This window comes from Quercus robur, chromosome 9, assembly GCF_932294415.1.
Source record: "Quercus robur chromosome 9, dhQueRobu3.1, whole genome shotgun sequence".
In the NCBI taxonomy this organism is placed as follows: domain Eukaryota; kingdom Viridiplantae; phylum Streptophyta; class Magnoliopsida; order Fagales; family Fagaceae; genus Quercus; species Quercus robur.
In genome coordinates, this window is record NC_065542.1 from 27,862,842 (window position 1) to 27,876,123 (window position 13,282).

Here is a 13,282-nt window from a genome sequence, read left to right on the forward strand (position 1 = left end):
AATGCTGCAACACACTTTTACTGTTAATTTATTTACAGAACAGTAGGAGCTAGCTTAGAGTGGCTGAATTAAGTAATCTGCACATAGCTATGATCATTATGCGTGCTTATTCATAAATGCTTAAAATGGTAAAACCTTGGCAGGCGATAGAGTTGTTGCTAGGCAAGGAAGCAACCACTTCCCTTGTCCTGGATGTAAATGCTATAAACAAAAGTACTCTAACTGCTCGATTTGCTACTGATTTTTCCAAGCAAGGCCGGTGACAAAGAAATAGAGGAGATCCTTAGAGGTGCAGGAGCCATTAAAGCAAGAGATAGAGATCATCATAACATCTTCTCTCCTGCTTCTTCATTTGAGTTTGGTAACCACTTCAAAGTTAGCAACCCTTCAGCTTCAGTGACCTCTCTGGTGCAACCAAAGAATTTGGTGGAGTACTTCAAGTTTAAGAAGGGCCGAGATTCTCCCAGCGATGCTCGTAATGTACTACTAGTTATATCTGTTCTGGTTGCAACTGCAACCTTCCAGGTTGGATTGACTCCACCTGGTGGTTTCTGGCAAGATGGTAGCTTAGCAGGGAGGTCCATTTTGGGTTCTAATAGCGAAGTTACATTTTTACTTTTTCGTTCTTTTCAACTCTATTGGCTTCTCAGTGTCTCTTTTCATAATCAACATTCTCACGACCAACTTTCCATTGCGTTTCGAGCTTCAAATCTGTATGATTGCAATGTTCAAATCTGTACTTTTTCTCTCTTTTCAGTCAGGAAAAAATAAGACAATGGGAATATTGGATCTTGTAATTGCAATCCTTTCATTACAAGCATAACATTTTCCATTTTTACTATCAAATAGTGCTTCCCATGTACTTTATTAAGTTACCTACATGCTTGTTAAAGCCCTCAATTCTAGGTTGACTACTTGGCTCTAAGCAAGGAAATTCAAGATTTTTATAATTTATTTGGAAAGATCATTTGGAAGAAATCTGGAATTGTTATTTTAGCCCAAACGTCCCGTATTTTTTCCAAATAATCTTTGAAGAGACTTTAGAAGTTAAAGCCACCACTAAACCTGTAAGGTTTATAGGCTCCTGGTCTTCTCTAGTAATAAAGTGCGTTACTTAGGCCCTTGTGTTTTGTGTTGTACGTTCTATATGTTTTATTTATTACATTTTATCTTATGATTTAGATTGGCATAAGATTTTATTTACAATAATGAATGGGTAATTAATCAAAGTGCAACAATTTTTTAGAAGATTAGAGTCATTAATTAAACTGGTGAAAATCATTATACACAACCTCACTGTAGAAAAATTTACAGATATGATGACCTTTAAAAAAGTAGAAATAAGAATAAAATCAATAATCACAATGATTTGTACTGCTCAATCAAACGGGAAGCATGGAGACGAGATGTAGGGGTGACAGTGCATCCCAAACTTTGCAAATAAGAGATCTGCCATTGAACAGTTTAACAAATGAAACAGTGAGATTCCCAGCCATGGAATATTACAGTGGACAGTAAGAGATAAAGCATCAAACATTAAAAAACAGAGTTGAGTCTCCAGTATGCTCTAGTACAAACTAATTGGATTTATTCAAGTGACTACCAGGAAAAAAAAACATATAAAACTAAAATCCCTTATCCAACCTACATGTGCTTTTAATTGCAAATCCATATGTGGGTGTGATTTACCAACTTTCTGATGCATACATAAGTAATGTTGCATGTACATGTATGTCTTTCTATTGTATGGTATCGCCCAAGTGGAAGACGCCAACTCAAGTCGCCCCCTCCACCCTCTTTTTTTCCAGCAAAAAAAATATATGTATACCAGTCCATGGGAGCACAGGTGGAACAAGCCCATAAACAATGAAATGGGAAGCAAAACTTGATAACATGATATAAAGTGAGCAGCTAAACAAATTAAAAATTGAAGAGGAAACTTAAAAGATAAACTCAATGAAAAGCTCAAAACAAAATGGAAAATGTATTTTACATGAAAAATGGAAGCAACATAAAACCCACCATAGGCCTTGTTCATGTATCCTCATTGAAGGCAAACACAAAATTGCTCAATTGTGAAAAGAAAAAAAGATGTAAAATTGGTTCATCTTTCAATTAAAAAAGAATGGCCATTACCTAATATTGGTTCATAACAACAGCCAATGACTTCTAACATTGCACCAGAAAATGGCCCATTTCTCAAAATTCATTTTTTTCTTTTTCTTTTTTGATTCAATGGGAAAAGTTTGTGTCCACAAGGAAAAAAAAATGAATTTTTTTTTGTGAGAATTGAATATTGGACGATGCCACATTGTATAAAAAATTAAACGCAAACAATTCATGTGTGTAAGTGTATATTGGATCTGCTTGATCAATTTACATATCCAACCTTCAGAAAATGTGATACCCAAATCATAATATGATCACTCTTTTGTTCATAAATTCAATGAAAACACAAATGGAAAATAAAAAATATATATAAACCTGACTCATTTAATTAATGCTCATGAGGTACCTGTTTAGATGTTGCCGCTGATGAACCCATTGAATTTTCAATCCTTAACTTTTGGAAATGCTCCTGAAAGAAAAGAACATGTTCCATTTAGTTTCAATCATGACAAATAAACATTAAATTTTAAACATACTTTCTGAAACCAAACTTCTTTTAGTACAAGATGTACAAGATCAAGCTTGCATTCCCCTCATTTTAAACTGAGAAATAATTGTTCACTATTTTAACAAAGAATGCGCACATACGTAGAGGAAAAAAATACAAAGTAGGCCCTCTAATTACTCAAAATCATAGTGCAAACAAGCTCATCAAATGGGTATTTGGTTTTGTTCTCTTTGGGAGCTCATTTAGCTTATTTGCTTATGTGTAGGTTTTTTAAACCTCTATGCAACTATTTTTTGGACAAAGTTCAACTACAAACTTGGTTGTCATTCAATATCTTTTTATGGGATGTGAATTTTGAGAAATTCACTATTAGATTACATTTTCTTCTTAAGGCTACAATTTCAATCAATATTTTTTTATTGGATGTAAATTTTGACAAATTCACCATTGGATTACATTTTCTCCATGCTTGCAAAATTTCTAGAAGATCAAAGATCATTAGCTATGTCAATGATCAATTGTTAAAATTACAAGTTTTTGTAGTCTAAAATTATGCATGTTTATAGATCATATAGTAAATAACATCCAATTGACACAAAATTTGACATGTGTTAAAAGTGTAAAAAACATATAATCTAACGGATAGATTTTCAAAATATGTAGCAATGTTAATTTTTTTAAAAGAAATTGTAGCCAAACTTTGTCCCTATTTTTGTGCTTCAAGATATCTTTTTGATAAGTAAGCAAACCACATTTCTAATTATTTGTTAATTTCCTTATAATTATCATTTGTAAAGTGCTATATATGTTAAAATCCCTATATTGGAGCCTAACAAAATTTCTTCCTATCCCCACCCCCTAAGATCTTAAAAGAAAAAGGTAAGGGTACCTGTAACAACTCTACATGTGTGTGACCATAGTAGTCCCCACAGTCACTGAGTAACCAATGCTTGAAGGGCCTAGATGGTCCCATAAGGAGGGGTCTCACGTTGTGGATCCACACCCCATGGTAGTTCGAACCTAGAACCTATACCACACCAAGACTCTAATCACTGAACCACAACCCTCAGTGGTTATATCAAAAGAACTTAAAGAAAAAGGAAATGGACTCAGTCCTCACACAGATGTACATAGAAAGATTATACGGTACCTCCTCCCCTTAAAAGTTCTAGGTGGCAATGTTCAAGAGCCATCAAATACGTGTGTAACTTACAAACAAAAAAGAAAAAGCATATGTACATTTTAAATTCATAGATGGATGGATAGGTAGATAGGCAGAGAGAGAGAGAGAGAGAGAGAAACATTTATTTGGATACCTATTGAAATGAGAATTTTTCTACTGTCAAGGAAAACTCTCTTTCTTTTTTTATTTTAATCATAAGCAAAGCAGGAAGGGCACCATAGTACATAGGCTGCTATGAAGGAAAGCTTTGGAAATCAACCACAGTTTTGACAAAACAAGAAACAAGATTGCAATTTTTATTAACCAATGACTTTACATTGATCAACTTATATAAAATACTCCTTTTCTCAATCAGGTATATCATGCATAATTGACAAGGTGACCCTAAAATTAAAGGACGAAACAATGTGTAAAACAAAAAGGTTGACAAAAACAACTTTTGATTGGAAAGAAAAATAAAAACCTTATCATAAGTCACTTAGTTTAACTTACATGCTATAAACTCTATCCTTCATCGAAGTGCTATATCTCTCTTCCTCTTTCCTTTTATTTTTTTAATTATTAAGTTACACAACTTAGTATGCTCTGATTTCTCAATCATATCTTCTACCCCATTCGTATGGGACTGAAGGAGGAAATGTTGTATGAAACAAAGCTAATTGGCTATCAATTGCTTTGCTTTATAAAAAAGACACATTGATACTGGTAATAAACATAAATATAAGGTGATCATACATCTTATCAGATCAGAATAAAACATGCATCAGAAATCACAAATACGTATACATGAACCAAACAGGAACAGCTAATCGGGAAAGGATCCCCTCCCATTTATATTTTTATTTATTTTGATAAGGGAAAGGATCCCCTCCCATCCTCCAATTTTAATCAAGATGCAAAGACACATGGCATTTAAAGAATTCAATGCTCTTTAAAAAAAATGTAACCACACAAAATCAAATAAATTCCACATGTCTCACATCAAGCTAAAAATTGGAGTAAATCGTATCCCCAGCTAATCTGCCTCAACATTAGATGGTTAATCAGCACAATAATAGGGAGCTCTAAAAAGGCAGTCTACAGTAGAGATATTTTCCAAAAGTCATAACAAGAATTTACTATCTCTGCCTGTTTATGAAAATTTTGGCAACCTGAAGAAAGTCAAAACTAAATCAAGTACTGATGCACCATTGAACAAATTCTACAGGTTCTAGAACTTCAGAACCCAGCTGAAAACAAGCAATAAACAACTTTTCATTCAGGAAATAAAACATCATTCTTAATTCACATTTTAGATTAATGGAGTAAATCAGAAACTTGTATGAGCAGATGGAAAAACAATATAAAAAAAAGTGATACCACAATTTTCAGTCAAGGAAGTAAAGTACGACAATTTATAAGCAGAAAACATCAAACCTGCTTTTCCCGCATCAAATGGGCTCGTTGATCAGCAGGAATTTGCTCCCATCTCAAAACCTAGTAAAACAAAATAATCATATCAAAGAAAATAGAGCACCCACATATAAACATTACATAAAACTTCAAATTGCAGGGTATTTAAAATAACCATAGTCGCATACTATGACAAGGAGTTACTATGACTACTCAACCATTATATATGTTAAATTCATTTATTATTATCTTAGAAAGTAGTAGCAAACTCTCAGAAGTAGCAAACACACTTACATATTCTGCATATTGAAATGCTTCATCACAGCTCAAGCAAGACTTCAGTGCACTCAAAACATCCTGAAAAATAAAAGAGGGTGAAAAGACGTCAAAATAACCTTCACTGAGTTCCACATTATTGTAAAAACAAATTCAAAAATAATCCACATAAATATTAAAACACATCCTCCCATGGAAATTGGACATGGAAAACTCTTAACATCACAGCAGAAGATGGCACTAAAGGTATGATGTAACAGAGCACATCACCTTGTTAAAGCACATCATGGCAAACTGCTGCATGATAAAAAAATCTGCTTGTGGTAGGCATAATTTATAGAATAGTTGGGAGATCTAAAAAGACCTCAGTATGATTCTTTCCTATGAAAGATGTTCTCCAGAATTACAGCCACAACTTCAGTTGAAAAAATCTAAGACTATTAATGTAAAGAGAGATACATAATTAGCTAAAAGAAAAGAAACAGCCATCCATCTTAGTTCTTTACAATGAAGGGCTTCTCATCTCCCCCTCGTCAATTCATATATTTTTCTAATAATAAGTTACAACCGCACACAGTGGATATCAAACCCACAACACCCTTCACTCATTATAATGAGAGAGGTAAGGATCAGGGAAAAAAAAAAATTTTGAATAAAAGATAGGATGGTCATGAAGATAAACAGAAACACAATTAGTGAATGGGCAAGAGTTATAATTATATTTACTTGCTATGAAGAGCTAGTTTTTTATTCTTCCTTTTTTCATTCTTTCTTTGGCTCAAGGTCAAGGAGACTCAGGACTAAGAACAACATAATCTTAACCCAACCCATAACGGTCTGCACACAGGTATACTTATAGACAACAGAAAGACTGTCAACTATAACCTTCCACATGAAAACTTCGGAGCCTTGGGTAAAGGAATTGCAACATGGGGCAGGAGTGCAGAAAGAGATAAAAGAGGATGTATAATCGCAACAAAAGGAGGAAACTTCAGCCCCACTCATATTTTTGACCTAAAAACCTGGCTCACAAGATTAATATCCAAGATAGAACTAGACAAGTTAGCATAGTCCTTCATTACTCCCATTCTCTCCTGACCAATAATCAACTTTCTCGAGTTGTCATTCAAGCAAATCAATTTCTCTGGGCAAAAAGGAAAAACTCAATTAGCATATGTCAATCTAGATTCGTGTTTTAGGTCCAGTTTGAAGAAAGATGCGTCATAAGGCTCCCACCCTTTTTGGATTCAAAGCTCATCTTTCTCTCTTTTTTAAGTGTCTTCATCATTGGCCATCCATGATCCTTAATTAGAGTGCAATCGCCAACTCTTACTCTCTCAAGAGACACACCATAAAGAGACAATGAAGGGAACCAACTCATCAATAGGCACATCTTACATCAATATGCCTCTAAAATTGGATATTGTTCTTTTAGAGGATGAACAGTTGCAATATTCCCGTGAAGGTCCAGGTCTTCTGTAATGTATAGGCTCTCTAACCATACTCTGTAATTGTTTACTAGTAAATAGCTTATAGCAAGCACTTTGTATCATTTATCACTTAACTGAATCAAAACAGCATGGGATCCATTTGACATCTCACTTAAATCCTTAAATACTGCTTTACATTAACTTTAAGAATCTATCTTTGAACAGATTAACCTCTACCCAAACTATCTAGATATGCATCCCATCTTGTACTACAAGAAACTAAATTTCATACACATCAGCATACCTTGGGTGGAGCTGTGCAGGTAAGCAAAGAAATCATATGGCTAAATTTCTTGAGAACAGTTTATGTAAACTAAAATTACAGAACACAATTGAAGATTCTTATTGCAAGGGAGTGCAGCATATTAAAGGGTAGACAAGAAAAATAACATGTTATAAAATATAATTTACAAAAACTGTATGACCTTGTGTTTGTTTTTCTTGGCTCTAAGGCGTTCATCGATTACAAAGCCAACCTGTAAGACAATAAAGTACATCAACCAATAGTTATATTCACATTGTTTGCATTTTGAAGGTTACCAACTGAAAAAAAGAATCTCAAAGTGCTAAGTAAATACTAGTTGCCTAGATAACAAGACAAACATCACAAACTACTTGTATGAAAAAGAGAACAGAAATAAGCCCAGAATTCATTCAATTATCAGTATTACATATGACACCCATATAAAAAATTTAAAAATAGAGTTTTTCCAAAAAGAGCGCATCTACATTATATAAAGGTAACATTAATATTACAAATTCCAAATAATTTATTGCAAGAACATCTCCAACTGCATCTGCAATATTGTCATCAGCTACCTTAAGCACTACTGTCTCACTAGGTTGATCTACTTGACTCAATGCATGTCCAACCTTCCTAACTACATCACTAAAAATGCAAAGTATTCTTGGTGTTGTGCACATCCTCAATATACACAGAAATTTACTTGTGTTATAAATTGAGCGGTGCCATGGCTTTACTCTTATAACAAAAAAGAAAATAACATGACAGAAAAGAATGATTGAATATCTCGTTCAACACATATTTTACCATCAGATACCATGCAAATGCAAAACTTGCTACAATATCCAGAAGATGCAAAACAAATTTTGAAATAACGAGAAATCACCTTGTCAAGCAGCCTCTTGGGATCTTGAAACGCTTTCTTCTTGGCCCATTGATGAAATATGTGGGAAACAACTGATCTATCCTCCACATTGAATCTGTGAAACAGTGAAAAAGGAATCAAGTTCAGTTCCAAAAAAATATAACCAAAATTTCATGATAATGTTAATCAAGCAATCATAAATGGTAGAACCTTCTTAAAAAACCATTTCCATTGCTAGCCTCCAATGGGTCTTTCAGATCTTCAGAAGCCTCATGAATACAAGTTTTTAGGAAATCATTTGGAACATCTACTTCAGAAAGTTCCTTTTCTCTTGGCACATCAACAGAAAACTGAGCAGTTCTATTTGGAATGTGTTGCTGCTTTGTTTGCAAATCTTTTACACTAACTTCAGCCTACAAAAACAAGCCATCCATTAACCACTAAGGACTACTGATGTTAATTAATATAAGATATTAAATAGCTAATGTGAACAACATTAATACCGAATTCCAAAATGTTCTAATTCATACATAAAATTCATAAACTGTGTAGGTTAAATGGTTCATTAAATTCAATAATTGTGCTTAATTTGAGTGATTAAGTGATGCAAGGACAAACATGATTAAATACAAAAAGTTTCAACAATTGTGGTCTAGTTTCAATATGGGACCCTCTTGACACCTGTCCTAGGTGACTTAGTACTGAGTCTTAGAATCTTAGTATTAAGTTTCTTTAGATTAGAACATTGCCGGTTCAATTTAAATTTACTTCCAAAATTGGGTTAGTTTGGCAATTTTCATATTTTTGACGCTCCATTTGTTCTGAAGTAAAATATTTTCTGAAAAATATTTTCCCATTTTCAAGTGTTTGTTTAGATGTAAAATTTCGTCAAACTTGTAAAATATCTTCCGTTGACCATAAAATCCTTTATAAAAATTTGTAAAAAATTTTACCTTAAAATTTTGGTAAAACATTTTACAAAAACACACATGGCTTCCCCTCACCCCATCTGGTGGCTAGGTCTCTGGTCCAGTGGGCTGGGCGGCCGGTGTCAACGGTCCAATGTGGCTCCGGCAATCCAATGGTCTGAGCTGCCGTTCCGGCACCAAAGACACTACTCCGACGGAGGTCGCCGGAACCACCATTCCGGCTGCTGGTTTCGGCGATCCAGTCACCGAACCTTTGACACCAGTGGCTCCAGTGACTAACCCACTAGTTTTGGTGGTTTGCTTTTAAAAAAAAAATTTACTTGTCATACCAAACACCTAAAAATATGTTACTTCAAAACAAACAAAATGACAAAATGGATTGTACTAGACTACCATAGGTCTATAAGTCATATTTTTTATGTTTGAGTCCTTTTTCTATTTACTTTAAAAGTTCTACTTTTCTTTACAACAAGGAGTCTTAGTCTTTTAGGAAAGGATATTTAGTGTCCGTTTGGGAGCTGAGGAAAGTTTCAACTTATTTTAGAATTTTTAACTTCTTTTTTGTACTATTCATGGATCCCATTACACTTTTTAATCCTATTCATTGGTCACATTGTACTATTTAACTAGCTTTTAACTTTTTTTTTCTACACTTTCAGCAAAAAAATTCCAGTTTCAACTAAATAAGCATTCCCAAACGGACCCTTAGAAGTCCTAATCTTTCTATAAAAGGGATTGGCAATAGCCTATAAATGATTTTATGTGGTCAATATCATTCACATACAAAGAGATTGAATTTAATAAAATTCTAGTAACTTATTTTATGCGTTGAGGATGTGCTTTTTCCTTCCTAATTGTGACAGCTTAGGAAACCTAGGAGAAATTGCATTGCATAGGGTTTATCGTCCTTTTTTTCTCGTTCTATTGAATCTATTCACTGTTATAACACTAAACAGCCATCAAGATCCATTCTAAATCCAATATTTATTTACCATACTTTAAACCTTAAACATCACACCCTCTTAAGATCTCATCAAGAATAAATTCCTAAAGATCTTCCATCACAATTGGAATCAAATTCCAATAAAGCCTTTTTTTTCTGTGTCATTAGATCTAACAGCTAATCATCCATGTCAACTCAAACACTTGTTCCTTAATTTGTAATGTTCTTCACAGAAACGTTGAATTTTGCAATTTTATTTGGAGAAACATTGAAGACATCATAACTATATAGTTCTCTAAAAGATGATAGTATCATGAGTTGCAATGATTTTTATTGTCGCTAACAACACTACAACTTATAGAGTAGGACCATCGTGACAAACCTGAACCTCTCGAAGATGATCTGGAATTTCTTTAAGAAATCTTGATGGTTGAAGCATCTGAAGGGATACACCAAAACACTTTATTACTCAAAGAGCCACAAAATAAACATAGTATAGTCAATTCTCTAAACTAAAGAACAGTATTTATCAAGTATCAATTTCATTTTTTATATAAACCAAAATTCCTCACAACTATGAAGACTTCTAAATGGGATTTTTAAATATCCAAATTTTCTTAAATGTTACTAACATTCTAATTTACAACAAAGCCTCTAACATTCTGCAAAGCTAGAGAACATTTATACACAAGATGTATAGAAGAGACACCAAAAAGTAAATCAAGCATGTAAAATTATCACTGAGAGCCATTAGTGGCATTTATGAACTTAAATAGTATAAGAAGTATACGTATGATTGGGTACAGAATCTTTTTTTAATGACATGTTACACAGCTATCTAAATTATGAACAATACTAATATTTTCTTTTTCTTTTTTATGAATAAGTAAAATTTATTAGCTAAAAAGAGAAAAACCACCATACAATGCACTGTACATGAATCAAAATCAATTAGAAGTACAGCAATCAAGGAATCCAGCAGACTAGAGAAAGAATGACCACTTCAAGTAGCCATCCAAGCATATACAAAGTATGTAAAAAACTCAGCTTCACATCTGCCAGCGATTGTTCCAAGCCTTCGAATTACCCATGTGGTGCAAAGAAGGATAGAATTACAAATATCTCCGATAAGGTGCCTAGCATACCACTCCTTCCAACTCACCAATAGATCCACCACCCTTATAGGCATAGCCCACTGCACCCCAAACAAGCACAAAACAAACAACCATAGCTTTCTAGCAACAAGACAATGTCACAATAGATGATCAACAGACTCCCCGTCTTGCTTACACATACAGCACCAATCAACAATTGGAATCCTCTGTCTTCTCAAGTTAACAACAGTAAGAATCTTCCCTAAGAGAGCAATCCAAGTGAAGAAAGCCACTTTTGTAGGAACTTTAACCTTCCAAATACTTTTCTAAGGCTCCCTATATGTAGCGCTTTATAATAAGAGTCTACCTCAAATAACTTACTTTTGGTAGGCACCCAGCAAATAGCATCCTCAACATCCCTTCTCAGTTTTGTAGAGCTCCGAGGAAGGTAATATCCCACTGAATCTGACTCCCCACCCCACCCCCCCTCTCCAGCTCAACAAATCTGCTACCGAAACTCCCATCTTTTGGACCAGCATATATAAGCCAGGGAATTTCTTTAAGAGCTCTCTCCCCACACCACAATCCTCCCAAAATTGAAAATTTGTGCCAAAACCACCCTCAAATCTGATGAAACCAGAAAAGTTATCCCAGCCCTTCCTAAATATGATGTATAAATACAAGTTTAATATTTGAAATAGTAATTAGTAGCATCAAAGGATTGCTTAAATTTTTTATTAATTATTAACTAACAAAAAAATTCTTTGTCTGAAGTGGAATGAAGTCAGTTTCTTGAAAAATTATTAAGCGTAAGAGAGTAGCAGCTTATAGAAATATTATGAAGTCAGTTTCTGGAACGTATAGATGTTTCATGCCAAACACCTGCCAATTAGAGTCCATCATGACATATAGAATGAAAAGCTTCTTCCGAGCACGAGTCATTGCAACATATAACAAGCGCCTTTCCTCCTACAAAATAAAAGAAAAGAATCAGTGCCACACTAAAACAGTTTTCATGAAAGAAAGAAACAGAAAGACAATGTTCCAAGAAAGAACACAAATAACCTCAATTGAGTTCCCGTTTTCCTTTGCAACACCATTAAATTCATGCAACAGAGGAATTTCAGATTCATTTGCCTGTGTCATGAATAGAGCATTAATGCAAAAATGCCTTCAAACAGAATTGTGTAAGGAAAGAAGTTCATAATCACACAAAACCACTTTCAAAGGATAATTGTGGTGTAATATAAGTGCAGCCACTTGAGCAATGCAAGCAAAGCTAGTTGATGTGCATTGATAATAGCTTAATTTTGCATATTTGTATCATTATTAGAAAGCATTATCATACTTATTTTGAGTTAATTCATGCATTTTATATTTGGTTTTGGAATAATGCTTAATATTCAATTTTGTGCTTAATTGAGTTTTATTGCATGAATTCGTCTTTTGTAGGAAAATGGAATTAAATAAATGGATTTGTACAAAGAAGAAAGCTAATGGACTTTACTTTTACAAGGGTCATGATGAAGTTAAAGAAGGCCAACTCAATTAAATTTAAGTCCAATTGGAGTAAGGAATCAAAGGAAATTTGCACCAAATCCAAGTCCAATTCGGATTAGGATTCCAGCCTGTGCATCTGTTAGTATTTTTGGCATAACTTTCGACTCAAACGTCCAATTGAGATGATTCAAGTTGGGCTGAAAAGTTAACTTAAAGGGCTACAACTTTGTAGTTTATCAAAAGTCCGAATTCTGATGTTAAAGGGGCCAAAATAGTCGGTTAAGTGAAGCATAAAAAACTAGGATTTTCTCCAAACGGGAATTCAACTTATAATAGGATTCCTTGACCTATTTAAAGGCTCTTTAGGGCAAAATTCAGAAAGGCTAGTGCTAGGACTGGGATGCAAAACAGAAAATTGGAGCAAGAGGCAGTGCCGCATGTGGCTTCTCTATAGCTTTTCTCCATGATAGCATTGTGACTATTTCTTTCTCTATTTTATTTGTCTAGTTTAATGTTTAGTATTTTATATTTGTGTTTTATTTCAATTAGCATGAGTAGCTAAATTTATAATTAGGGTTGAGGATGAAACCTTGTTAAGGATTATCAGTAATATTTATGTGATTTGATTTTCCTCACAATAGTTATTCTTTAATGATTTAAGTTGTTCTTACTTCATATCAATTGACTAAGATGGGATTCTAGATATGAATTCAATCATGTTTTTCTCATGATTTAGGATTTGTCTTAAT

The 13,282-nt window shown here is 33.9% G+C and overlaps 1 protein-coding gene across 1 annotated transcript in view; it reads right to left on the reverse strand.

Annotated features, from left to right (window-relative positions):
* Positions 1–1,244: 1,244 nt before the first annotated feature.
* LOC126700294 (ATP-dependent DNA helicase SRS2-like protein At4g25120) overlaps positions 1,245–13,282 on the reverse strand; it is a 33,175-nt gene continuing 21,137 nt past the window's right edge. The window contains exons 20-29 of the mRNA XM_050398378.1: positions 12,099–12,170; positions 11,916–12,002; positions 10,322–10,378; positions 8,278–8,480; positions 8,089–8,182; positions 7,384–7,434; positions 5,487–5,549; positions 5,217–5,276; positions 2,516–2,578; positions 1,245–1,449 (exon numbers count right to left, since the gene is read on the reverse strand). Coding sequence (XP_050254335.1) covers positions 1,360–1,449; positions 2,516–2,578; positions 5,217–5,276; positions 5,487–5,549; positions 7,384–7,434; positions 8,089–8,182; positions 8,278–8,480; positions 10,322–10,378; positions 11,916–12,002; positions 12,099–12,170 — 840 coding nt within the window. The 3' untranslated portion in view covers positions 1,245–1,359. The remainder of the gene's footprint in view (positions 1,450–2,515; positions 2,579–5,216; positions 5,277–5,486; positions 5,550–7,383; positions 7,435–8,088; positions 8,183–8,277; positions 8,481–10,321; positions 10,379–11,915; positions 12,003–12,098; positions 12,171–13,282) is intronic.